The sequence below is a fragment of the Callospermophilus lateralis genome, chromosome 3, assembly GCF_048772815.1.
Source record: "Callospermophilus lateralis isolate mCalLat2 chromosome 3, mCalLat2.hap1, whole genome shotgun sequence".
NCBI classification, from domain to species: Eukaryota; Metazoa; Chordata; class Mammalia; order Rodentia; family Sciuridae; genus Callospermophilus; species Callospermophilus lateralis.
In genome coordinates this window covers 74,743,534-74,770,864 of record NC_135307.1, presented here as the reverse complement: position 1 = coordinate 74,770,864, position 27,331 = coordinate 74,743,534, and the positions used below count along the sequence as shown (strand labels likewise).

Sequence of the window (27,331 nt, the reverse complement as noted above, 5' to 3'; positions counted from 1 at the left end):
AGCCACATCCCCAGCCCCCAAAAGTGAGATTTTTAAGTGACAATTTCCTCTGGATATTTCAAACAAAAGATTCAGGTTTCAGATTTTTCATTTTCAATTTTTTAGTTGATAGACCTTTATTTTTATTTATATGTGGTTATGAGACTTGAATCCAGTGCCTCACACATGCTAGGCAAATGCTCTGCCACTGAGCTCCAATCCTGGCCCTCAAACTTTTCATGTTTCACTTGCATTCCCACAGGATCCTTTATAGTGCCTTTATCTAATGGTCAAAATAATCTCAATATTTTAAGAAGAAAAAAATCTATGCTGCTAAGTGATATTACAGATATTAGTTTATGCAGTTATTTGCAATTTTATACATTGCTACATATTTAGAGACCACATGCTACTGTATTACATATTTAACAAAAACAGAAAATTGAATATCATGCTAAAATATTCTAATAAGGCCCTAAATCTTAAATTCTAAGAACAGTTTTCTTATTCAATTTTTAAAATAAGATGCAAGAGTCATTTTGAGCAAGAAATTTTCTTCATTTCTTAAGCATGTTTACTCACATAGAATCAACCACCCTGTGAAAAGCCAAATAAACTTGAACATCTACAATTAAAGGTGCAAGAATTCAGCTGTTGCTATGCTGGACTTATGTATATATTTCAATATAATGTTGAATAACAGGCTCAGGCTTTTTTAAAACCTTTTAGAATAGGATAGATGTTTTCAAATGCTTCATAGATCTCAGAACGTTCTTTGGCACCTACAAAGAAAACCATGTTCATTTAATCTTTAATATAAAAATACCAAACTTTTCTTAACATTAAAACTTAATTGTGTAATCTCCAGTTACTTTGCATATGATGAAATCTCTTGGAAGTCTCTTGCACTATATGGGTGTCATCTTTGGCCCCACAGAGGTTAAATATAGAATGTTCTATAAGTGTTCCAGGAACACAACCCCAGAGTGACTTCTTCAGCACTGTGAGCACTTCCTTTGATCCATTCATCTCTAGTTATTGTCTTGATTCCCTAATTTGACAAATAGATTTAGACAGAGTGGAGCTGTTCTAGAGTGTAAATTTTCAGTGTATGGGAAGGAATTGGAAATTTTGCACCATTAGCATTAGTCTTAGCTTTTAAGGGATCTTTGATTATACTGCCTAGAAGTTAACAGGGATAAAAACATGAATTAGTCTTCACCCTTGAGAAGTTAACAGTTCCTACTTATCTCTCACCACCATCCCATCACCTTCAAAAGTATATGCACACATTGTACCGTCATGATGGCACTTCTGATGTCTATATAGCTAATCATGAAACTTCTGACATTTTTGTGGGCAGGAAGCCAGGAAGGAAGGTGGTTAATGAAAGGAACAAAAATTTAGCATAAGGAGAAATGGAAAATAGCCAAAATTAGTACTATTCTTCCTTAAGAGCTATGAAGTTGGAGAGAAGAGGCTTCATAAGAGATTTAATTATAGTACTAATGAGGGAATTCCAAAAAGGAGTGCCAATAGAGATGAGAAGCACAGCTGTCAGGATTCAGAATCAAGGATAAGACATTTTTCTTAAAAACAAAAACAAAACCCAAGTGATTGCAAGAATGAATTAGTACTCTGGTATGTTGTTGATGGAAGTGCAAAATTGTTCAACTCCGGTGGTTCAAGAAATTAGGTGTGGTGGCACATTCCTGTAATCCCAGCACTTGGGAGGCTGAGGCAGGAGGATATCAATTTCCAAACTAGCCTCAACAACTTAGTGAAACCGTCTCAAAATTTAAAAACAAAAAGCTGGGGATGTAGCTCAGTGGTGAAGCACCACTGGATTCAATCCCCAAAATTAAAAAAAAAAAAAAAGAAAAGAAATTAAGGACTTAACACATGATTCAGCAGTTCTACTCTGGGGTAAACATCCTCATAAAACTGAAAACAAACTTCCATTTCAACACTATTCACAGTAATCAAAAGGTGGGAAACAACATAAATGCCTTTCAATACATGAATGGATAAAAATTTGTAGTACATATATAATAGAACATTAGCTATAAAAAGAAATGAAGTGTTGACATGTGGTAAAATATGGATGGGTCTCTAAATAAAACCAGACTGAAAAGGTCATCTGATTATATCTATATGAAATATCCAAAGTAGGTAAATCCATGGAGACAACTGAGACAGGTGGTGGCAGGGGGACTGACTCAGGAGAGGGGAATGGGGGGAAACTAATGACCCAGGATTTTGAAACAATGGAAATGTCTTCAACCTATATAGAAGTGGTGGTACATTCACAAAGTACAACTTTATGAAAGTATGAAATGCCACTGAACTGTTGACTTTAAAGTGGTTGCATTTGTTATATGAATTCCACCTCAAATTCTTTAAAGAAAGTTTATGTAATTTTAAGTTTTGTTGTTGTTGTTCTTATTGGGAGAGGCAAGAGCAAACGGTTACTTGTTTACTGCCAAGGAGTTTACTATTTGTGTCTGCACCCTGCAAGATGTGGATAGGGAGGGCAGAGAGATAAACTCTGTACCTCTGTAGCAAAGACTCAGCTGATTTTGGTTTCAGTACTAAAGTTTGGTTTTTATAAAACCAGTGTCTTTAGAAACTAAGACAGTGAGTTGGGGAAGAAGTAAAAGATTACTGTAAAAGAACCCCTTGTCTCTGGATTTATGTAAATGTTTGACTGGAACAACCTTCTTAATGTAGATTGAAGAAAGGTTACAGAAAACCTACCACATGTCCCCCCCAACCCCTTGCCCCCACTCCCCCCACCAAAAAGATCCACCTGAAACCAAGGCTCTCCTTTTTACATTTCACTGAGAAATGTGTTCAGGTGCAGCAATTTAAATAATGATGTACTTTTTCTCCATAACACTTTTTAAAACCATGCCCGAGCGTATAACATTCAAGCACAAAGAACATACCATCTAGAGTCTCCTGGGAACCAGAAAACACCCATTGCCAAAAGGGAATGGACACTGGAGTGGTCATCATTTTATAGCATAGGAAAGTGTCTTTAAACACAAAAGGGCTGTAGGAAAACTAGCTTGTGCAATTTCTTCATTTTATAGATTGGAGAAAAGAGCAAGAAATCAAAGTTATCTAAATCATAAAATAGTTTCTGTGGGCTGGGGTTGTGGCTCGAATGCGTGAGGCACTGGGTTCAATCCTCAGCACCACATAAATAAGTAAAATAAAGATATTGTGTCCATCAAAAACTTTAAAAAATTCTTTTAAAAAATAGCCGCTATGGTAGAAGAGGTCATGTATCAGGGTTTCTTCCTTTACACCAAACGTCAAATAAGCATCTCTAATACTGGTAACTAGGTGTTAACTGAGAGAATTTAGTTAATTTAGTCAAGTTTTGGGGGGAGGGGTGTTAAGGATTAAATCCAGAGTCTTGGGCATGCTAAGCCACCATGTTCTACCACAGAGGTAGGACTCCAGCCCAGTTTAGCCAAAAAAAAAAAAAAAAAAAAAAAAAATTTGGCAGGGAGGAGGGGATGTTTCTGGGGATCAAATCCTAGGCCTGAAACATTCTAAGTAGGTGCTTCACCACTGAGCTACATCGAAAGCCTTAGTCAAACATTTCCTCACTGAAATGCTGACATCAAAATTTAAGGGAGGGGCTGGATTGTGGCTCAGTGGTAGAGTACTTACCTAGCATGTGTGAAGCACTGGGTTCAATCCTCAGCACCACATAAAAATAAATAAAGGTATTGTGTCCAACTACAAAAAAAAATATTTTAAAAAATTTAAGGGAACTTTAATTTGTTCCACAATCCTATTCAAATCAAACCCCCAATTTGTAGCACCAGACTAATTATATGGCCCTTGCCTTTTAAGCAAATCATACCATTGTTTTTCTTAGGCAGTAATGCTGCCACCGTGGGGAATAAACACTATTCCTAACCTTAGTGACAGAGGTGGAAAGGAGATTCTATGGCCTGGTACACTGGAGAAAGGGCTGGCTTTGAAATCAAGTAAGGGCTCAAATGCCAACTCTACTTGTTTTAACATAACAGGCAATTATTTAACCTCTGAGTTTTAGTTTCCTTACCCATAAAATAGGTACAATAGGCTTTATCATAGAGTTGTGATAAGGGTTATATGATTATTGTTTATGGAAAGTCCTCTGGAAGCCAGAACATTTTGTAAACCTTTTTTTTTTTTTTTTTTTTTTGGTCCTTGAATATACTTCAAGATAAGAGAAGCTGGGAAAGCTGGTCCAAGTACCTGACTTCTTACTTGGTAAGAGCCATTGTCACATAATTTGCATGTCTCCTTCATCAGGGCTGGGTTCCTACCAGATACTAAATTGGATCCTCAGCACCTAACTGTACAAATACGTGGTATGCACCCCAAAATAAGCATGGCATTTGTCAATAAGGGTTGCCAGCACATTTTCATGTCTTAGCCAGCCCATGTATCAATCTCCAATACTACTTGGACTTCCCAATGCTATTCTTACCAAGAGTAGAACTATCCATTTTATTTTCCCTAAGTGATGCCACATTTGTGTGCACACAAGTTCAAATCTTACATTTTTTTAAAGAAGCATTAAACTCCTGAGAGTACTCATTTTTTAGTACATACCAACTTGCTGTATGATTGACAGACATGCTGTGTTCCCTCTGGCCCACTCATTCATCAGCTCTGCCCTTTTCCTGCTGTTCCTGACCTATTTTCCAAGAATCACTGAGCTATTGAGGCTGACCCTCAATAACAATGACCCAGCTTCTTAGTCCTTTATTTTGGAAAGAACTAAGTAAATGTGAAGCATTTTACTAAATCCTCTTTAGACATCCTGTTCCCATCAGAGCAAGGCATCATAACTAAATTCTAGTCTTTTTCAACTTTACGGAAACAACCAGGAGAGTAGGATTGTTTTGTCTTTTTGTACTGGGGATTGAACGTAGGGACACTGAGCCATATTCCCAGATCTTTTTATTTTGAGACAGGATCTTGCTAAGTTGCTTAGGGCCTCACTAAGTTGCTGAGGCTGGCTTTGAGCTTGTGATGCTCCTGCCTTAGCCTCCCAAGCCATTGGGATCACAGGTGTGCACAACCACACCCAGCTAGGTTTATCAAAGATCCTAACAGCTAATGTTTACACCATATGTGGGCACTGTTTTCTGCTTCCTCTGAACACTTAGGGAGTTTCTATGGTTGCCTGCATTACACATATGAAAACCAAAAAGTGGAAACTTAAATTCCTCTGAAGTCATGTGGCCGATAAATGGCAGAGCCTGGATGCAAACTGGACAGTCAGTCTCCAGTGTACATCTTGGCCATCATACCTGCTCCCCCTCACCACTAAGTATTTATCATTCCCTCAGCTGACAAGAATTAGAAAAGAAGCACACAGGAGACCATACAGGTGTTATCACAGATCTCTAAAGAGCTGGTTGGCCTTGTTAAGGTTACTAAATTTCTCCATTGTCTCCATTTTATAGGAGAGGATACAGGTGTAAAGTTCAATCTCAGAGATAAATAGACCCCATGTACAAGTTGCTATCACGGTGCTGGCATGAGTGCCCAGCACCTGTTAATTATTACACCTGATCTCAGAAGTGAAAGTTGACTTATTTGCTGTTTCTTGTATATTATTCCAGCAGAATAATGAGGCTATTAATTTTTTATTAATAGTGAGGCTATTAATTTTTCTGTGGTCTAAGGAGAAACCTGGGTCTTTAATGTCACATCAGTAACAGAAAATGAGGGAAAACAGTGTAATCTCATCCCAGGTACCACTGCTATCTGCCACAACATGAGATGATGATCAAGGAGCATAGCAGGGCCTTTTTGTCCTTAGCTCACTTTTTATTAGAACATTCAGATGTAGCCCTAGGACATGGTGGCTGCAGCTTTGGCACCTTGGGAGTGAGAATTTTACAGGGGTTATTATTTTCTAAGCCAGGAGCTGTAGCACAATCCTGTAATCCCAGCAACTCCCAAGGCTGAGAGGAGAATCACAAATTGGAGGCCAGCCTCAGCAATTTAGTGAAGCCCTAAACAATTTAATGAGACCCTATTGCCTTCCTCAATTAAAAAAATTGAGGATATAGCTCAGTGGCAAAATGCCCCTGGGTTAAATACCCATAACAACGAAATCCTAAGGCCCTGCAAGTGGCATGTGTTACAGTGGTTTCAAGTAGCCACACATTTGTATTATGCACACTGTTTTATAATTCTAGGGAAAGACTGGGAATCATTTTCTGCAAACTCAGAGTGAATTTGTAACTCCAACACTTGAAAATTTTCTAGGCAAAATATTTGTTCTTGTTGAGACCATACTTTCAAAACATCTGTGCTGAGACCTGATCTTGCCATGGTGTCTGAGGCCACATGTGAGCCTCTAGGACTCTGTTGAGCACCCTATCCAAGCATCCCAGCTTCTGCTTACAGGCAAGGGTACAAAGAGGCTGCCTTGGTCCCTTTTCCTGGATGTTTACTTGCCCTAAATTGGGCTCTTCAGTTTTTAATTCTTTTACATTTTAGAGGAATGTAGGTAACTAAGGTTAATGAATAAGGAACATTCATCTCTAAAGTTGAGGGGAAAGTAGCCTAAATCTTGTAGCTCTAAGCAAAAGTAATTTAAGACAATATGGTATAAACAAAAGACAATATGGCATTAACAGGTAAAAACCCAATGAATGATAACTATCCATCAAGTTAGTAGTAAGTCATGGATTGACTTTACTTCCCAATAGTACAATTTGAATTTCAGTTAAAATATTCATCCCCTCTTTCACAAAAGTGATGATCCACATTTGCAAGGATGAAGAAATTGTGTTAAGAAAGCTGGGTATAATGGTGCAAAGAATGAGGAAATTTAGGGCTGTGAACTGGTAGAGCCCTTGCCTGGTATGCATGAGGCTCTGAATATGATCCCCAAGCCCTGAAAAGAAAAAAAAATTGGAATTGCTTATTTTACTTGCTTAACACAAGATTTTGTGTGTATTGGGGATCCAGCCCAGGCCCTGGAGCATGCTAAGCAAGTGCTCTACCATGTAGCTATATCACCACTCATTTTTATTTTTAATTTTGATAGGGTTTTGCTAAAAACCTTGAACTTATGATCCTCCTGCTTCAGCCTTTCGAAGAGTTAGGATTATAGGCATGTGCTAACTAACATACCCAGTTTGCTTACACAAGTTTTAAGGATGTACATTTGTTTGCTCTTCAGGATTCTGTAGTAATGGCATAACTTGTGATTTGAAACTTGCAGGAAATGTGTAAATGAGTTTTTTAAATTTAGGTTAAGTGGGAAAGCCATTTTTTTCCTGCCTCAGCCTCCCAAGTCACTGGGATTATAGGTGTGCATCTGGCCATGGAAAACTGATCTGAGAATATTTAAAGAAATCTATAATAGGAACTTTAGTCTGTATGTGGCAACGTGTACATTTAATGAGATTGATTCATAATGATTCACACAATATACGTGAAAGTATACTTCAAAAAAATCTTGAAAAGTTTCTTCCTATTAAGTAGGATCCATATATGCCTCCAGTATCAGTACTACTCAATTTACTTAGCAGGCTTTCCCCTTCCTCTAGGATATACATGCTAGTCACTGGGAAGTCCCAATACTCCTGAATCTAAATTTGTGACATCTGAGGAACTGTAGTTTTGTTCTAGTCAAAAGAATCAAGTTTCCAAATAGGCTTTACCTGCTTTGAAGACAGTTATTTCTAAAAGAGCAAACTATATAACCTTATGAGAGTTATAAAAGACTTTTTAAAGCAAACATTCCATTCTGCTGGATGCCAAGTTGACAACAATTTTTCTTAGTTCAGGTAATACAAAAATCTTAGGGTGAGTGAGTACTGGGAATTCAACCCAGGTGCACTTCACCACTAAGCTACATCCCTAGCTCTTTTTATTTTTTATTCTGAGACAGGGCCTTGCTAAGTTTCTGAGACTGGTCTTGAACTTGGGATCCTCCTGCCTCAACCTCTTGAATTGCTGGAATTACAGATATGTACTACTATTCCTGGCACAAAAATCTTAATTTTTAAAGAAGGGATAAGTTTTTTTGGAAGAGTAACTGCAAGAGGTGATAAGATAGAGAAACAAGGAGGGGAAATTGGATCTTTCTATCAGATATAAAGAACAAGAATTAAAGATTCATGAGGATAAATGCAGTAGGATTGCAATAGGCAGAAACAGACCCACATGAAAAAATAAAAGTCAAAAATCACAAAGAGAATAAGAATGTGCAACATCGATTTGGGTGGTTATTTGGGAGTGGGATGTGAAACTCAAATTTGGCTCATGCTTTATAAACCCGACATTCATTTTGGGAGAAGAGTAAAATACAAAAAAAGTCAGATAAAACTAGGCAAAAACAGCAAACTTTGGTGAAATTATATGGAAATTCAATCATTTACCTCAAGAATTTTTTTAAAGCCTTCTTTATGTAAAAATTGGTTAAAAAAAAATCAATTAAGGGGAGCCTAGTGGCGTGGTGGTACATGCCTGTAATCTAGCAATTCTGGAGGCTGAGGCAGAAGATTCAAGGTCAATCTAAGCAATTTAGTGAGGCCCCGTCTCAAAAAATTAAAAGGTACTGGAGATGTTGTAGTAAAGCAACATCTTGTGTGGTAAAGCACCCAAGTTCAATCCCCAGTATCAAAATAATAATAATAATTAATTAATGGAAGAAATTCACAAATATCTTTAAGATTATGATGAATTAGTACAAATTCCAAGGGGGGCAAATAACTAAAACTTGACAAAAGGGTATGTTATGTACACACTATTTACATGAAAAAAAATGCTACTTATTGGCTATATTGAAAGCTATCAATTTCTATTTCTGATTACTAGTAATGTTAAAGTAGTAAGATCATTTCACTTACATAATTTAAAAAGTTTTCTACTTTTTTTGTGTTGCTGAGGGTTTGGCAAAAGATACTTAGATATATCGCTGGCAGGAATGTATGATACAGGAAAACCATTGTATACCTTTAAAAGAATTTGGCAATTTATACTAAGAACCTTGAAAGCAGTCATATCCTCAGAAGTTCCATTTCTGAGTGTCCACACTAATAATTCTGCACAAATTAAAATAACCAAATGTTTGTGCCATTTATAGGTAGCAAACAAAAAAGAAGTTCAAGTATCTGACACTGAGAATAATGTTGATTCAACAACTTGCTAGAATAGGGGTCAGGAAATGTAGGTCTGCTGGCCAAAGTCAGCCCTCTATTTTTGTTAGTCTGTGAGCTAAGAAGGATGGTTATGTTTTTAAGGAGAAGCTGGGGGGCAGTGATCCATACCTGTAATCCCAAATACTTGGGAGGCTGAGGCAGGAGGGTTGCAAGTTTGAGGCCAGCCTGGGAAACTTAGTAACATCCTGTCTCAACAAAGGACTAGAGATGTAGCTCAGTGGTATAGCACTTGCCTATCCATAAATTCTATGAAATTCACAAAAAAATATACAAGCCCATTCTCTGTGTGATTTCCATAGCTGCTTTTGTACTACAGTGGCAGAGTTCAATAATTCCAAGAGAGACCCCATGGCTCACAAAGCCTAAATACTTATTATTGGTCCCTTATGGAAAAGGCTTGCTGACCTGTCTTAGAACATTGTTTAGCCATTAAAAGCCATCATAAATATTCATCAAGCTACTTATTAGTAAGCAACAAGCTATTTATTAAGCTACTTATTAGTAAAATCTTAATAAAATGGACTGAATGTAAAGATGAAAATATATATAAATATATCTGTGTGTATGTGTGATAAAAGTGTTATCCTGAGGACACTTTTTTTTGGCATACAGTACTGGGGTTCAAACCCAGGACCTTGTGAATGCTAGGCAAATACTCATCTGCTGAGCTATGTGCATACACCACCCCTCAAAATGACACCCATGGGGAAAAAAAAAGCCATATTGTTTTAGGAATTGGAACCACCAGGTGATGTTATATTACTTTATAAATCCCATTTTACCAATATTCTATAGTAGGAAATTACCTTCTTGGAACAAAGCTATTTAAAAAGGAAAAGCAAAGCATATACATAGCTATTGAATTCTGTGAAAGTCAGAAAATAATTTTAGAACCTACCTGTCAACACAACTTTCCCAGACACAAAGATAAGCAACACAATTCGTGGTTTTACCATTCTATAAATAAGGCCAGGAAACAGTTCAGGTTCATAACTATTAAGACAAAAAAGGAAAATGTTAAAAATAGCACTATTCAGCTACTTTCCACAAACATTCAAGACCCAGTATATTAAGCAGTTGTAAATAAGTGCTATTTAAAAAGCCAAAAAAACAAAAAGAAAAAAAGTACTTTTAGTTATCTTGATAAAAGTAGTATCCTGAGGACACTTTTTTTTTTTTTTGGGGCATACAATACTGGGGAATCAAACCCAAGGCCTTGTGCATGCACTTACCCAATGAGCTATACTCCAACCCTGAGTATAGACACTTCTGGCAGTCAAGAACAGAATTTTTGGTTATATTTTTTCATTTTCAAGTCAGCCTAGGTTATTAGAAATTGAGGTAATTTAGGGCATCAGATTTAATGTATTATGATCTTGTTGATTAAAGTTCTCCACCTTTCAACAAAAGCCTGCCAATAACAGTACATGAATACAATTTTCTGGATTTTCCAAGTTCCTAATAATCAAAAGTTTTAGTGTTTTTTGGTCCAGATAGGGCCTAAAAATTTCTAGACCAGTGATTTTTCTTTGGACAATTACTATGTAAAGAAAGATAACTAAACTATCCCGAGTTTGTAAAATTCAGAATTTGTTCCTGTGAATAGTAACTCATTCATATTTACTACCAAATGTAATCTGGCTTCTACGGGGCAAAAGATGATAGGACTTAAAAACCGCCTCTCTGTACCCCAGTCCAAACAGGACAGAGTCCATAAAGAGGTTGAGAAGCTGCCCACATGGAAGTCAGGAGATAAGAGGAGGCTGATGAAATGTTCTGATAAGTGGATGTTGATCCATAATGGGAAGGGCAGGGGAGTGCACCTGGGAAGAATGGAGGAACTTTGAATTGGACAGAGGGGAGTGAGGGGAGGGGGCACCAGGGTAGGAAAGATGGTGGAATGAGATGGGCATCATTACCCTAGATACATGCAAGATTGCATGAATGGTGTGACTCTACATCGTGTACAACCAGAGAAGTGAAAAGTTGGCTCCATTTGTGTACAGTGAATGGAAATGCATTCTGCTGTCATGTACAACTAATTAGAACAAAAAAAAAAAAAAGGAGGCTGGTGAAGTAAAACTATTCTCAAAACAAAGGCTAATGAAGAATAGAAAAAAGAAATCTGATATAATGTACATGAATATTTGCATTTAAAGGGTAAACCTAGACCACACAGAGAAGCTCTGTTTAGTTCTACAATGAATAAAATCCAAAACAGATGTGAAACCTCTTATTAGCACCAGAAAGATGCACTGCAGTTGTGATGTGAGCCTTGTGTAGGGCATAAAAATCACCATGGTAGACCTTTCCTCTGGAACACCACTCTGCCTTACTGCAGAAAATATCAGGATTCCCATCTACTTTCTGCTTCCTGGTCTTCAAGAGACCATAATACTAGCTGAGTCCTGAAAACCCTTCCAGAGCTTTGAGGTCCAGGCCAAGAAGATGAAGTCTGGGGAGGCAGAAGGAAAGTTTTCATCTCATCTTCCAACTGAATCTTAGGAATCTGAGGGGGAAAAAGTAAACAAGACCTTGGTGTGTAAATGGTGAACTGCAGTGGCAATGTTCAGTAATTCCAAGAGAGATCATTTACCTTCAAAATCATGGTTGTAAGGTAACCAGCATAATGAACTCCCGATTAGATATTTAGTTTATTATGTTTCATTCTATAAGAGAGGCTGGGAATATAGCCAAGTGGTCAAGGCCTCCGATTCAATTCCCTTCTCTGAAAATAAATAAGGGCTAAGGCAGAGAAAAGGAGTAGTTTTCGTTAAGAAAATATTCCATACAGACTGAGGATATTAAACTCCTGCCAATTTCTTGGCCATCCTAACTGAGTCATTCTTCAAGTCTCATGTGAAAAACACTGACTAATGCATATCATAAAAGCTAAATCTTAGAATGAAAAACCCAGCAATTTTTTTTTTTTTAGAGAGAGAGGGAGGGGGGGGGGAGAGAGAGAGAGAGAGAGAGAGAGAGAGAGAGAGAGAGAGAGAGAGAGAGAGAGAGAGAGAGAAAAGTTTATTATTTATTTTTTAGTTTTCGGCGGACACAACATCTTTGTTTGTATGTGGTGCTGAGGATCGAACCCGGGCAGCACGCATGCCAGGCGAGCGCGCTACAGCTTGAGCCACATCCCCAGCCCCCAGCAATTTTTAAACTTCTGTTGAGATCATCTTTAAAATAAAAACTAATGAAGGTTAAGAAAAGCCTGACTTCCACTATCCCCATCCACTCTGTTAAACAGACTAAGTGTTCACTGGCAAAGAGAAGGTAAAATGTTTGAATGAAAGAACTTAATTTCAAACTTGATCAAGAGAATTTAAAAGCATTTGTGATTCTAAGCCAAGTTAGATGCGTTGGCCCAGGTGCATAGCCAAAGGAGTGGGGGAATTTGGCATTGGTCTGTCAACCCCCAGCATTGCTCTGAGGGCCAAAGCACGTAGGGTCAGAAGAAAAAAAATGGTGGTTCAAACAGAAAATTAGGTGTGAAGAAGACATGAAGGGTTGGAGACTTCCTTGGGAGTAAAATACAGTAAAGACAACATTGTGATGGAGGATACAGCTATAGTCACCAAAAGAGCCACCCCCAACAAAACAAGACAAGTAGGTACGATTGCTTTTTTAGAATATGCTACAACATTTTTTTTTTTTTTCATTTTTCTCTCCAACCCTTTCTCTGCTCACCAGCTGTACCCCCTCCTACTTGCCCAACCGGTATTGCACCCCTTCATTTCTTGCTGTTGCCATCAAAGTGTCTCGTGTTTTTTTAAGTCTGTCAATCAGTGAGTCTCAAACCAAAGGCCTCTGACCAGGAACACTGGCATCACCTGTGAGCTTTTTAGGACTTAAAATCAAAGTCTCTGGTGATGTTGCCCAGCCAGGAATGTAGACTCTAATAAGCTGTCCAGATGATCACTACACAATTTAAGCATGAGAACCACTTTTTCAAAAGAATGGGCCTATATGTGGATCCATAAGGACTCAGACACAGCATCTGAACCATCTAACCTACTGTGCCTCCCCCTCTTTTGATAACTGCTTTCTCTAATACTTTATATGCTAAGAGTGCAGTGCCTATCTATAATCCCAGGAGCTTCAGAGGCTGAGGCAGGAGGATTGCAAGCTCAAAGCCAGCCTTAGCAACTTAGAGAGACCCTGAATCAAAATTTAAAAAAAACAAAAACAAAAACAAAAAAACATAAGGGCTGGAGATGTTGCCCAGTGGTTAAGCACCCCTGGGTTTAATCCCTGGTATCCAAAGCAAACAACAACGACAAAAAAAAAAAAAAAAAAAAAAAAAAAAAAAATCCTATATATAAATAGCCCACAATGAGACCTCAAAATCTTGGTAAATGCAAAGTTAAGCTCTATAACAGTTTTGTCATACCTACTGAACTGCTGATGGGTTAGCACCAAACCCTCCAGCCTGATGGAAAATCTCACGTCGCAGCTTCCAACCATGTTCTGAATTTTAAAATCGAGAAACCTGGCAGGGAACCCAAGCTTCTGCACCACACGAGCATACTTTCTTGCTGCTAGTCGAGATTGCTCTTCACTGAGGAAAGACAAATATGATTAAAGACATCTTAACACCATGTCCCCTTTAATATTTGTGCCATATTTACATCATTCTTACTTTTACTCTTTATGCTATGTTTACCTTTCAGTGTTTGTTATGTAACTGTAGGTTTCAAAAGAACCTACCTCTCATAATTCTGTTCCTAGTATCTTGTCAAAGGTCTGATACAATGTACAGTTGTTCAACTGAACCATAAATTGTCTTAATTCTTCACCTGTCCCAAATAAGGTACTTTTACTTGTGTTATTTGATAATTGAACTATTCCACTGGTTCTCACTGTGTGTCCTCAGATCAGCAGCAGCACCTGAAAACTTGTTGGAAAGACCAAGCCCCTGGTTCCACCTTAGACATGCAGACACTGTGCGGGGGAACGCGCGTACTGGTATTAACAAGCCCTTTAGTGCTTCTGATGCTCGAAGCTTGAGAACCACCTATCTGTTCTAAAATTTAGGGTGTGCAACATTTATGGTAGAACAAGGACAAAATTTAAAAAGAAAAAAAAACCAGAAGGAAGAAAGCTTAGGTGCCAATTGAGTGGTACAGTCTTGAGTCTTTATGTAATAAAATGCTAAAAATGTCAATACATTTAAACCTGCCCAATTTTGCTCAGACTTTCTCATCCACCTCTAACTCCTGAAATGTCCTTAACAAGACCATGTCCTCCGCCAGTGGTAAAGTTAACTTCCATTTTGAAAAACTACATTTTGCCTAACTGACCCATTACATTTCTCATGTTAATGAATTCAAATTATAAGAACTAACATAGTTCTGTAGTTTGAGATACTATGTGTGACCATCACATATAAATTCCTCTTGAAGCCGGGCATGGTGGGACATTCCTGTAATACCAGCAACTTGAGTGGCTGTGGTAGGAGGATTGTAAGTTTGAGACCAACTTCAGCAACTTAGTGAGGCTCTAAGCAACTTAGAGCCTGTCTCAAAAAATTAAAAGGGACTGAGGATATTGCTCAGTGGATAGTGCCGAGTTGGCCTCCTAGTACAAAAAACATTCCTATTCAAATAACAGTTGAAAGTCTACATTGTACAAACATTAGAAAATGTGTTTAAAACCTTGAAATCTCATCAATAGTAATAACCACTTAAATTTTACCTTTTGCACTCTTCCCAAGCAAATACAGTGTTCTTTACTCTTGCTATTATAATTAAATAGATTTAGATAAATTTTTTTTGCATCACTGGTATTTTTTACTAACCAAATCCCAACAACTTACTTTAAAACTTAAGAACCCAAAAGATTTGGATAATAAATATCTCTAACTGATCTCACTATCCAAGGTTTTACCTCAGATTTTAGAAACCAAATTCAGAGGGGAAAGATTCATGAATGTGTGCATAATATGAGCATATCTTACAATGAAAGTTGGATAATGAACCTATAATTTAGTTGCCTGCTCCACAACCAGTCCAACATAACATGTGACCATCCTTCCAATTCAATATACATGTATACAGCTAATGCAATTTACTTTGACTTTAAATCAAAACATCAGGTTTTTAATTTGGTTTCCCCCATTTTAACAGTGCTGAAATGAACACCCTTACAAATATCTTGCATAAATGTCCAATAAAATTTTTTAAATGGAGATTTCTGGGACTAGGGATCCATAGATCAATTGAAGAGAAAGTCCAGAAGTTTATTCAGACACATGTAAAAAAATATAAAAAACGGTGGAGGGAGAACAGTCAGAATGTATATGGGCACTGACTAATGGTTTGAGAAGTCATTTTATATTGACAGAATTCTAGATCTGCTCCATCTGATGGATTTAAGTTAAAAATTCAGTCCTACAGTTGCACTAGCTCTATTTCCAGTGCTCAACAGCCACATGTGATGAGTGGCTATTCCACTGGACAGCAGATACAGAATATTCCCATCATCTAGAGAAAGCTCTATGGGAATCAAAATGTCAGCTACCCTTTCCCTAGTGAAAAGCAGGACCTGAAAAAGACAAGAAAATATGGAAATGTTTATATAATGTTGTGCAAGGGGAATGCCTTCCCAACATGAAACTAAACAAACCAGAAAAATTGGATAGACTATATATATACCCCAAAATTTTAATGGCACTTTAAAAAGTCACCATAAAACACAAAAGTAATCTGAAAAAAAAATATATATATATATAAAGTGAAAACAACCATAAAAAGCTATTAACAAAAAGTTGGGCACAGTGGCACACATCAATAATCCCAGTGACTCAGGTAGCTGAGGCAGGAGGATCACAAATTCAAGACCAGGCTTAGCAACTTAATACCCCGTCTCAAATTTTAAAGTAAATACTGGGGATATAGCTCAGTAGTAAAGCACCCCTTGGGTCAATCTCAAGTACAAAACATAAGCTATTAACAAAAGACAAATATGGTAGAATATTGAACAAAATACATACTAAGCAATTTAACATAATTATGAAATGATATTTAATCTAGTAATCAAGTAAATGTATATTAAAACATAACTTTGTCCATCAATTTAACAAACATATTTGAACATTTGTAGCCAGCATTTATGGGAGAAAACTAATGTTCGGCACATCTGTAGGCAAGGAGAAATTGGTAAAACCTTCCAGGAAGACAACTTCCTACACATCTTCCAGCACCTATAGGGAAAAGCATCCCTTCCACTAGCTTTATGGTAAAAGAATATATGTTAGCCTAGGGCTTCTTTGCAGGAGATCCAGAAAGAAGCCTTGTCAGTGATGCCTCCTGAGCTAATGCTCAAGAAATGTTCATTTAGAAAACTCTACCCATTTATCTGCAATGAGAAAAGTCCACCGTGATGACTTCTCTAGTCTTATAATAAATATGCTTTGTCATTACTATAGTTTTTTTTTTAATGCTTCTGAAAAATAAATTGTAAAGGGGCTGGGGATATAACTCAGTTGGTAGAGTGCTTTCCTCGCATGTGCAAGGCCGTGGGTTCAATACCCAGGACCATAAACAAATTGTAATAATACTTCCCCAGGTAAGTCTAGGGGACTTAATTTGGTTTAACTGGCAGACTGTAATGTGTGGGACATAACTCAGTATTATTAGACTGAGTTCTTTTAACTCAGAATTTGGCATTTCATGGTGAGAACTATTCAGCAAAGAAAAATATATTGCTCCCATTATGTGCTTCCCACATCCCCTATACTGGGGATCAGATCCAGGGCCTTGTATATGCTAGGCTGCCACTCTATCAATGAGCTACATCCTGAGCCCAGGTTGCTATACTAATAGCTGCACTTGTTTTACATAGCAAGTTGTTTGTCTTATAACAGTGGAGGGTGGTTCTTCATACCTTTTGGCTCCTGTGCAGACCATTTTCCCAGAGCTAAATATGAGGGCTGTTGTCCTGGGTTCTCGGATCCTCATTATGACTGCTGCAAACCTCTGTACACAGAACCAAGAGAAGAATTAGCCTGTTAGAAGTTAGCACTAGCTCAGTTGAAAACCTGGGATGGATAAGAAAACAGTCTTGAAGAAACAGATTGGATGGAAAAACAAACAAACAATGGTTTATTAATCATTTACAAAAATGATTGAGAATCTAAAAGAATCTAAAATACAAATAGTGACAGCTCAAATTGAGTGCCCATTGTGTTTCAGGTTCCTCGTTATGAACTTTACAGGTTATCTCTCATTAATCCTCACGACCGGACTGAGTCCATCATTATCCTCACTTAGTACACAAGGAAACTAAGTGGTTACTTAACTTCCAATATTATACAGAAAATGGTATGTTTAGGACATAAACTCACAACTAATCAGACTGTTATGCTGATGTACTCCCCTCCACAAAGGATTTTGGGAAAAGTTCAAGTATAGTATATTACAGGTGTGCCAAAACTCTAGAGAGTACCCAGGTAACCAAAATACAGAACTGAATATATATAATGACAGACATCCTGAAGATGAAGGAAAAGGCTGCTTTGTCAGCCTTCCATAGTTCTTAAAGTTGGCAAACTCTCCAGGTGAGGCTGATGCTGTTGAGAATTGAGACCTATTGGTCCTCCACATGTCATTAAATGACCTGTCACTCCTGCTGGCCCTCACAGACACTTTCCCAACTCTACTCTCCCCATTTAGCTGAAACCCGAATCAACACTAACACAGAATTGATCAAGTCCTACTAATGTTTTTCAGGTATTTATTACTGAAAGGTAATAGCCTTACCATTCATTTTGCTAAATTTCTAAGGTAGTATAAGTGCTAAGCAAGAATTTCTTTGGGAGCAAATATAAATTCCGAGAGCTGAAGATAGACTGAAAAATATTTTTGAATGTCAAAAGAGGCTACATGTCCTCCAAAAAGAAATGAGGGGAGGGAATGTAGGCAAGATGCTGATTTTTTCAATCATGTTGTTAATCATTGCTGTAGTCATAGGAATTCTAGCTGTTTCCTTTTCATAGCCAGAACTAAAAGGACAGCTATATTGTATTTGGGTAACACTTAGGTAACATTAAATTTAGATATCAGCAACAATACTACAACAGCAAAAGAAAGTTAATCCAGAAGTAGTTGCAAGGACTCTGGGTTCACACTAATGTGGTCTTTTTCATTTGACTAAATCTTCCACTAGCTAAGCCAGTGAACTTTTTCTTGGTAGGAACCAGGTATTCCTTATCTTCATAATCCTAAGTACAGAGCCTGGAAACAAAAAAATCAGTAAATGTTGATGGGATTAACAAATCCAATTCCCCTGAGGTCAACAGGTCATTGAGAAGAGCATGCCTGCCCTTGGCAAGGCACAAAGAATTTAGTTTAATAAACTTTGGCAAGTTTATTTCTTACATTAGCAAGTATAAGATTAAATTTAATTTAGCTTTCTCAACTAAGAGAAACTGTAAATGGAAAAATAGAAGTGTCAGCTAGATGAGACAACATTTAGAATGTATTTCCAGAAACATAATGGCATTTTAAGAAAGCTGAAAATAGACTGAAAAATATTTTTGAATGTCAAAGAAAAGATTAATTTTTAGGAACTACTCAATTACTACTTCATTCAGCCCAGAGAATATGATGATGTTGATGGTTTTATGGTACTAGGGATTGAACTCAGGGTGCTCTACCACTGAGCTGCATCTCCAGTCCTTTTTATTTTGAGACAGTCTCATTAAATTGCCCAGGCTGGCCTTGAACTTGTGATCCTCTTGCCTCAATCTCTAGAGTAGCTGGGATTACAGTCATGTACCACCAAAGATTATCTTTCATAACTTTTAGATAATTAATGTTTTGAGTTGCAGAAGCTTTTCATTAGTTTTTTTTAAAGTGAGTTATAATCATATGAAGGAAAGTAAATCTAAAGAGAAGCCACTGGTTGAAAGAAAACTCAGAAATCTTACCTTTGGGTTGTATTCTGCATTTTTGGCTTGCAAAGCTATTTTCTTCAGATCCAGTCTACAGGCCAGGTTTACAGTGGAAACTATGTTCCTAAAGAAATAACTTAGAAAATTATATCAGATATAAAGAATAAAAATGAAACAACTTATTACCTCCCTCATTTCATAGGTTGTGCCATTGAAACTTCCTAGGGAGAGAATTCTTCTCAAAGTGAAGTATATAGTAACATGGTCCCTAATAAAGTGTACAATCCCAAAGTGAAGTAGTAAATAGCTTTTTCTAAAATTTCATCAGTAAAGTTTTAAATTTTAGATCTATGCCTGAAAACAAAAACCACAATTCCAAAACTATTTGCAAATCAAATCCAATTTTACATTTTCATAGCCAACCCTTACCACAATTTAACAGCAGTGCTTTAGTGTAAACAACACAACCTTTCAAAAATGTCTTAATCCTTGACCCTCTCTTAATCAAGAATTGGCACTTCCTTTTACAGATAACCAAACTGTCTAAAGCCATAATCCATTAGGAAACATTTAATTATGAAATCTGAAATTCTCTTCCATACATTATCATTCTGAAATTGTCATCACATTCAGGAATATAATATGCATACCCAGTAGCATCTATTTAAAAGCAACACTTACTGTATTTGAGGCACAATTCCAGAACATTCTGAAAGAGGGGTCACTGGAGTCATGGGAGTTATGGATGACAGAGGCAAGGTGTCAGAGATTGTTTTCTCAGAAGAGAGCCAGATTGAATCAGCATTACCAGGGTGCAGATGTGAATGGGAATTTGATAAACTGCTGCTTTTTACACTCAGCTGTTCGCTGGGTAATGGCAAGCTATTTTGTCGAGTTTTACAATTTTCTTCAGTTTCACACTTGCTTTTAATGATAGTCTGGTCTTTATTTTCTTGGGTAAGTTCATCTGGTAGGAAGCTAAGATCCACAGATGAGAAATCACCGGACGTTTCTCTGACTTCAGGTTGAGAACTAAGTGCAATCTCTGAATTGGATGGATTAGGTAAGTACCCCTCATAAGGTACAACTGGGCTGAACAGGGGAGACACCGGTAGGGCAAGGTCATCCTAGGCAGTTCCCAAAACAGACAAAACACAACAGACAAAACAGCACGTTAAACACCAAAGGGATAGCACTATGACAGGCAGGCACTGTGTTAAGCCTGAGGCATTTCAAGATGGCTTCTATTCATACCCTGCATCTTTCTTTAAAGTGTCATTAAGATTCTATTACAGGCAGCTCCTAGCAACTTCAGAGGCTGAGGCAAGAAGATTACAAGTTCAAGGCCAGTCTTGAACTTAGACCCAGTCTCCCAAAAAAAAAAAAAAAAAAAAAAAAAAAAGGCTGAGGATATAGCTTTGTGGATGCTTTACCTGGATTAAATTCCCCTACCCAAAAAAAAAAAAAAAAAAAAAGCATTACAGATTACAAAACAATAATAGGAAATTATCTTAAAATACAGAAAGAATACTTATCACAAAATGTTTTTAAAACTTCAGTTAAAGACCTAGAAGTGTTTTTGGTGGTTGTCAGAATTCTGAGGGAGTACTGGGGATTGAACCCAGGGGTGCTTTACCACCAAGCTACATCTCCAGCCCTTTTTTATTTGAAACAGGTTCTCATTAATTTCTTCAAGACTTGCTAAGCTACTGAGGCTGGCCTTGAATTTGTGATCCTCCTGCCTCACAGGCCACTGGAATTCCAGGTGTGCACCATCACACCCAAGTTGCCACTCTTTAAAACCAATTTTGTAATAGAGACAATTGAATAACCATGTTTTAAGTAGTGTATACTTTATAATTAACAAGTAGTACAGTGAATCTATTAACAATTATTAAGTTGACTTAAATAACTGAATTTTAATTTCATATTTTATAAAATATGAAAATATAGTCTTAACTACTAATCAAGACTCACCAAATAACACCAATAACCCAGTTTGGTTTTTTTTTTTTTTTTTTTTTGGTCAAAGGACGGATAAGAGGACATTCTAGTTATGTAATTTACAATAGGAAAAGTTACTGAAGTTGAAATGTTAAGAATAGTTTAAATCAATGTATCCTGTTTCCAGCCCAGGGAAGCTGCTCAATTACCATTACCCAGCACCCGAGGGCAGCAGCTGATGTAAAAACGTGTTCCATTGTTCCACCCATTACCACCTGCTTTACACAAGGCACACACCTGGGATCTGGATTTTGAGCCCTGCTTACAGAACAACTGAATGATCACATGTGTCATGTTGCATCCTCTGGGTGACCAAGCTCCCTCAACTAACACACAATATCTGACCGGATCCTATCGGACTGCTCTATTATTACAAGACCAGCAGATGGCAGGGGTGACTTGTTCAAAGAACTTGCTTAGAAATATGAAGTTATTATCTTGAAACAAAATTTCTAACGGCTGTTTCATTTTGAATAATATAATTTTAGACCCCATCTCTCCATCCCCACTCCCACCCTAAGAAAAGTGGGGGACAAATGGGCCCTAATTCCTCTTCATGGTTTCTTCACTTAAGCCTAGGAATTCAGGACCACCTTGGGCATCATAGCAAGACCCTGTCTCTTAAGGATGGAAGCCACAGGTGCCTACACTTCACATTTTCGTAAACCCCATAACCAACAAGTCCCCCAGGGAGACTTTCTTTAGCCTAATTTGGCATCAAACGCTGCCATAGCTTCAAGTAAGCACCAGTGCTGAGCGGAATAGGAGTCTACTTTTGCCTCAGCAAGGCAGAGCCCCGTGGCAGCCAGAAAAGACTACGGGAAGCAAAGGGACTCGGTCGTGTTTCGCCTTGGCGCTCAGCAGTAGGGCGGGGGCCTTGACTCCGGGACAGTAGTTTCCCGGCTCACCTGGGCAGCGCATCGGTCCAGGTAGAGCTCCAGGTATGTGTTCACCTCCATGGGCGGAGGTCCCACTGTTGCGGACTGAGGACGTGATCGAGGTGGGGGCACGGGGCGCACAAGCCATTTATCAAGCTCTCAGTGGCACGCGGCGAGGCGGGGCCGTGCGGGGCCGGGCAGGGCCGGGCAGTGCTCCCCAGGCGCGGCGAATGAAGTGATGAGCGGGATGCAGAACTCACCTGGCCCGCGGCGCGCTGGGAAGAGACAGCAGGATGCGGGCGGGGAGGGGCGGGGAGGGCAGAGAGCCTGCAGGGAGCTGGCCCCACCGCGCGGGAAGAAGGGGCTTGCCATCATCGCACCTGGCTCACAGCTGACAGCGCCTGGCCCGCCAATTTCATTTCCTTCAGTACTTGCAAATGCTGCCTTCGCCTCCGTAAGAAGTTTCCGCAAATGGCACACAAAATGAGTGCGGTGGACCATGAAAAAAATGAAAGGTTTTCTAGGTTTTTCAGAACCTTTCCTTCCAGGGCTCTCCCCTGCTGTGTTTATTGTATTAAATGCCTACCTGCCTGCCTTCTTTCCTTCCTTCCTTTTTCTTTTTTCTCTCTTCCTCTCCCCTTCTCTCTTTTCTCCTCTTCCTTCTTTCCTGCCCTCTCCTTTCTCTCCTTCCTTTCTTTCCCCCACCCCTTTTCCTTTTCTTTCCAGTGGAACTTGAAACACCTAACCTAATCAGCTGTAGTATTTTTATGTTACTACTTTTCATCTTCAAATCCCAGGTGGGTCTTCTCCAATCACAGAGAATTTACCAAAAGCCACATACAATTAGGGATCTTGCAGCTCAAGAAGGTAAAGGCAAAATCAAATATTCAGAGAGGGGTTATTTTTCTGGAAATCATTATTTTAATTTTGAATGTCTCAGCTTTCATAATAATTGTGCAGATTCTATAGATATAATTCATGCTTATTATGTAAGAGTTTTCAAAATGAAATGGAGACATACATAAAATGTGTCTTTCTTACTTGATTAAACTCTCTGAGAGCAGGAAGTTTGATTACTGATCTTAGTGTCTCTGTACCAAGCTCAACTGCTCAACCAAACTTGGTGGGTGAAAGATATTGTCCTAAAAATGGAGCATGGGGACACATTATAGTAGAGACAGATGACTTTAGGAATCAGATCACAAAAGAAATCCTCTAGAATTCCTAATCAAGAATGAAAAAAACATTTTGAGGAATCTGAAATTTGATCTAATGGCATGTAATTTAATCTAGTGATTTATATTAAGTGAGATAGTCTACAAAAAAAATGTTTAGCACAGGATCTGCCCAGTAGCTCATTAACTATTGGCTCTTAATTTTGTTTTTCCACTGTTTGGGCTGAATTATGTTCCCTGAAAATCATGACTGAAGACTTATTCAAGTATGACTGGTGTCTTTGCAAGAAAAGGCACTTGTCTATAATCCCAGAGACTCAGGAGGCTGAGGATCACAAGTTTGAGGCCAGCCTTGGCAACTTAGGGAGACCCTGTCTTGAAAACAAACAAACAGAAAAGCATAAAAGGGGATGGAGGTTATAACTCAGAGGAAAAGTGTCCCTGGGTTTAGTCCCATCCCACCCCCACAAAAGGAAAAAGAGCAAGTCTGGAACAAAGACAACAGGATTGTGAATGTACTGAGAGAAAGGTCATGTAAGGTTAACACAGCCAGAGGCAGCTATCTACAAACCTAGGAGAGAGGCCTCAGATGACACCAAACCTGTTGATATTTTGTTCTTGGACTTTCAACCTCCAGAACTGTGAGGAAATCAATTTCTGTTGTTTAAACCACCCAGTCTCTGATATTTGTTATGCTAGCCCAAACAGACTAAAATACACAATGTGTCTCATACACATGGTGGGCCGAATGCTGAAATGGCCTGCTCATATCCCTTAGAAAAAACTGGAGGAAGATTTGCTATGAGGCACATTCTTTACTGCTGGCTTTGAAGATGGATGGGGACATATTGTGAGGAATGTGGGTGACCTCTAGGACCTTAGAGTGACCCACATTTAACAACAAGGAGACAGGGACTTCAGTTATATAACTGCAAGAAACTGAATTTGGCCATCAGTAGTGCATAAGCTTGGAAGTAGATTCTTCCCAGAGCTGCCGGAAAGGGCAATCTTTGATTTTAGCCTTGTTAGGCTCTGAGCAGTGAATTTGGCTATGCTATCTCCAGACTTGGGACTGATATCACTGTGAACTTATAAACTGGTGATGTCTTCAGGTGCTATTTGTAGTAATTGGTTACTCAGAAATGTCAAATAAGTACATTATAAATTTTGAACATTAAGTTGAGACAAATTTGCAGTGATGTGTAGCACAAAGAACAAAGCAAAGGAAGGAGATGTTAACAGTAAGCAAACTTAGGTAAAAACTGGCCGCATAAAGATTCCTTCGATTATTTTAATTTTTGTAACTTTTGCAAATTTGAGTATTTCTGAATAAAAAAAATTCAAAATAAAATAATAGTGATTGGCAGTTGTTGGGCAAGAGTTAATTTATCCAAAATATAAATTTGTTCCTTTTATGGAAATCTAAGATTGATATGATTTGATTGGATAATAGCTAATTGCTAGCATTCATTAAATTCTAACTATGACTTAAGTACTATTCTAAATACTTCACGTACATGAACTCACTTTAGTATTGCAACAAACTGGAGAGGGAATTACTCTTTTATGCCCAACTTACAGCTTAGTATACTGAGGCACAGAGAGGTTAAGTAAAACATCCCAAGTCATACAACTCCTAATCATAATATCTGAGGCTGGGGATGTGGCTCAAGCGGTAGCGTGCTCGCCTGGCATGCGTGCGGCCCGGGTTCGATCCTCAGCACCACATACAAACAAAGATGTTGTGTCCTCCGGAAACTAAAAAATAAATACTAAAAAATTCTCTCTCTCTCTCTCACACACACTCTCTCTTTAAAAAAAATATATCTGATTCGAGAGTCACATACTATGATCTTTCAAGTTAGTACTATGCTTGTTATCCGTTTTGACTCTGATTTATTTTTGCTTCAAAACTTAAAATATTTTGTACTTTGACAAAAGTCAAGAAAATAAAAATTTAAAAAATTGTCCAAAAAATTCTTCTTTAATTTTTTATTGTAAAGATTTAAATAAATTGGGAGTATGTGTAAACTTTTACCAAGCAATTGCATGTCTTATTACTTTTTAAAGATTTTCTGTAATTTATTGCTTTTTGTCTGTGTATGGAGGTGAGAGAATGAACCCAGAGATGCTTAACCACTGAGCCACATCCCCAGCCCTTTTTCATTTTTTAAAATTAAATTTATTTATTTATTTTTGGTACCAGGGATTGAACTCAGGGATACTCGACCACTGAGTCACATCCTCAGCCTTATTTTGTATTTTATTTAGAGGTAGGGTCTCTAAGTGAGTTGCTTAGCACCTCACTGTTGCTGAGGTTGGCTTTGAACTCACAATCCACCTACCTCAGCCTCCTGAGCTGCTGGAATTACAGGCATGCATCACCATGCCTGGCCCTTTTTTATTTTTTATTTTGAGACAAGGTCTCCCTAAGTTGCTTAGGGCCTTCCTCAGTTGCTGAAGCTGTCTTTAAACTTGTGATCCTCCTGCCTCAGCCTCTTGAGCTGCTAGCATTACTGGCATGTACCACCATTCCCAGCTCATTAATTGTTGTTAATATCTTTAAGAGAATAATGTTAACTTAGGTTTACTATGTCTATGGTCATGAAGGATCTTTAGAAGTAGACTCTATGGAAAATGTGCCTTTAACTCCTAAGAGGATCCATCTCTGAAGATAAAAAATAGTAAAATGAGCCCACAACACACATTAAATATAATTTTCATATAACTAAGAGTTAAATTGCTTGTGATGAGTTGTGTTTTGTATTCATTTAAACACATTTGTTAATTTTAGCTTTGTAATTTAAAAAGCCTTTTTGGAGCCAATAGCTTTCTGCAGATCTCAAACAGTTAATTGTAAAAAGCTGGGCCCTAGGCACTGGGCCTCAGCTTCTCGAATACAGTTACCACTGTTGGGGCCTGAGATTCTATGGCAAGCAAAATGGAGATGATTGGTCAACAGGTGCTAAGTTACAGATAGGAGGAATACATTCTGTTGTTCTATTGCATAATAGGGTGAGTATAACTAACAAATAAATGTAGTTTATATCTAGTATACATTTCAAAATCCTACAAGAAAGGATTTTTAATGTCATTTAAAAATTAAGAAAAGGAAAATGGGAGATGGAAATTCGGTGTTGACTGTTCAGAAACAGTTTCACTAGGGGGTGCTCTCTCCTTTCCATGAAGGCACTATCTTCTGGTTTAGGGAGCAAACAGCTTTTGGGGCCAGTCCACCAAGGAGTGCATTCAATCCCCTAGATTTTTTCTTTTTCTTCCTTTTAAAAGATGGATATTTCTTTATGGCAGAAGACCAGAGGATATTTCCAAAAATAAGTAGGATTAGTTACTGTATCAGTCAATGCAAATATCTTTGTACATTTTATACAAGGAGGTTCAATTTATAGTGGCTAAATGAAAGTGCTTGCAAAGGGATCTGCATTCACACTACCTTGATGGGTGTTAAATGTGAGGGGCAATTTTGCTGCCTAGGATATAAGTGAAAAGCAAGAATTTGCATAAATGTGATTAGGATTCCAGAGGCCATGTTAGGAAAGAACATTTTTTAATCTGGTGGCAATTTTGTTCGCTGCAGCTTCTCTTTTTCCTGGGAGCCATGGACATGGTTGTGATTAATGTCTACATTGAGCTGTCAGTTTCCAGACAGGGATTTTATAACACAAGAATATGGAGGTGGATTTTAGCATTGCTCGAAGGTCTTTTCTAGATCAAAAATTGATGAATTCTTGTCCTTTCAGTAATCATTTGAAACCAAAATAGCCCCCAGTAATTCATCCTTCCCCTTTGTGGTGGATATGGAGCTTAAACTTCAGTATCTGGGGAGGGACCTGTGTAATGGCTTAGTCAAGGAAGTGCTGCACTCTGCACAAAGACCCTTCTTCATCCCACATCACAGCCCCACTCAGTCCTTGAAAGTCCTGAATCATAACTGCACCACAGTTCCTCCCTAATAATGCCAAACGTTCTTACCCACTGTGCAGGTGCTACTAGACGCTGTCCCTAAAGACTTGCTGTGTTTGTCATTTTCCCAGGAAAATGGTTTGATTTCTTGTAACATTAAGGTAAGAATTAAAATTTCACAAGTTCCTTTTCTTCTTTGACTAATCTTTATTTCTTTCTGTGTGACTATTTCCAGTAAGAGATTTCTACAATAAAGAATGCATGATTTTAAAAACATAC

At 38.0% G+C, this 27,331-nt stretch overlaps 1 protein-coding gene across 1 annotated transcript; it reads right to left on the bottom strand.

Annotated features, from left to right (window-relative positions):
* Window positions 1–684: 684 nt before the first annotated feature.
* Window positions 685–22,037, bottom strand: Tbpl2 (TATA-box binding protein like 2). Its single transcript, XM_076848366.2, has 7 exons — window positions 21,987–22,037; window positions 19,756–20,201; window positions 19,111–19,198; window positions 17,067–17,158; window positions 13,573–13,740; window positions 10,078–10,172; window positions 685–761 (listed from the first exon to the last, which is right to left on the bottom strand). Exons 1-7 carry the CDS (start codon window positions 22,035–22,037, stop codon window positions 685–687), a joined length of 1,017 nt encoding a protein of 338 aa, XP_076704481.2.
* Between the last annotated feature and the right edge of the window lie 5,294 nt (window positions 22,038–27,331).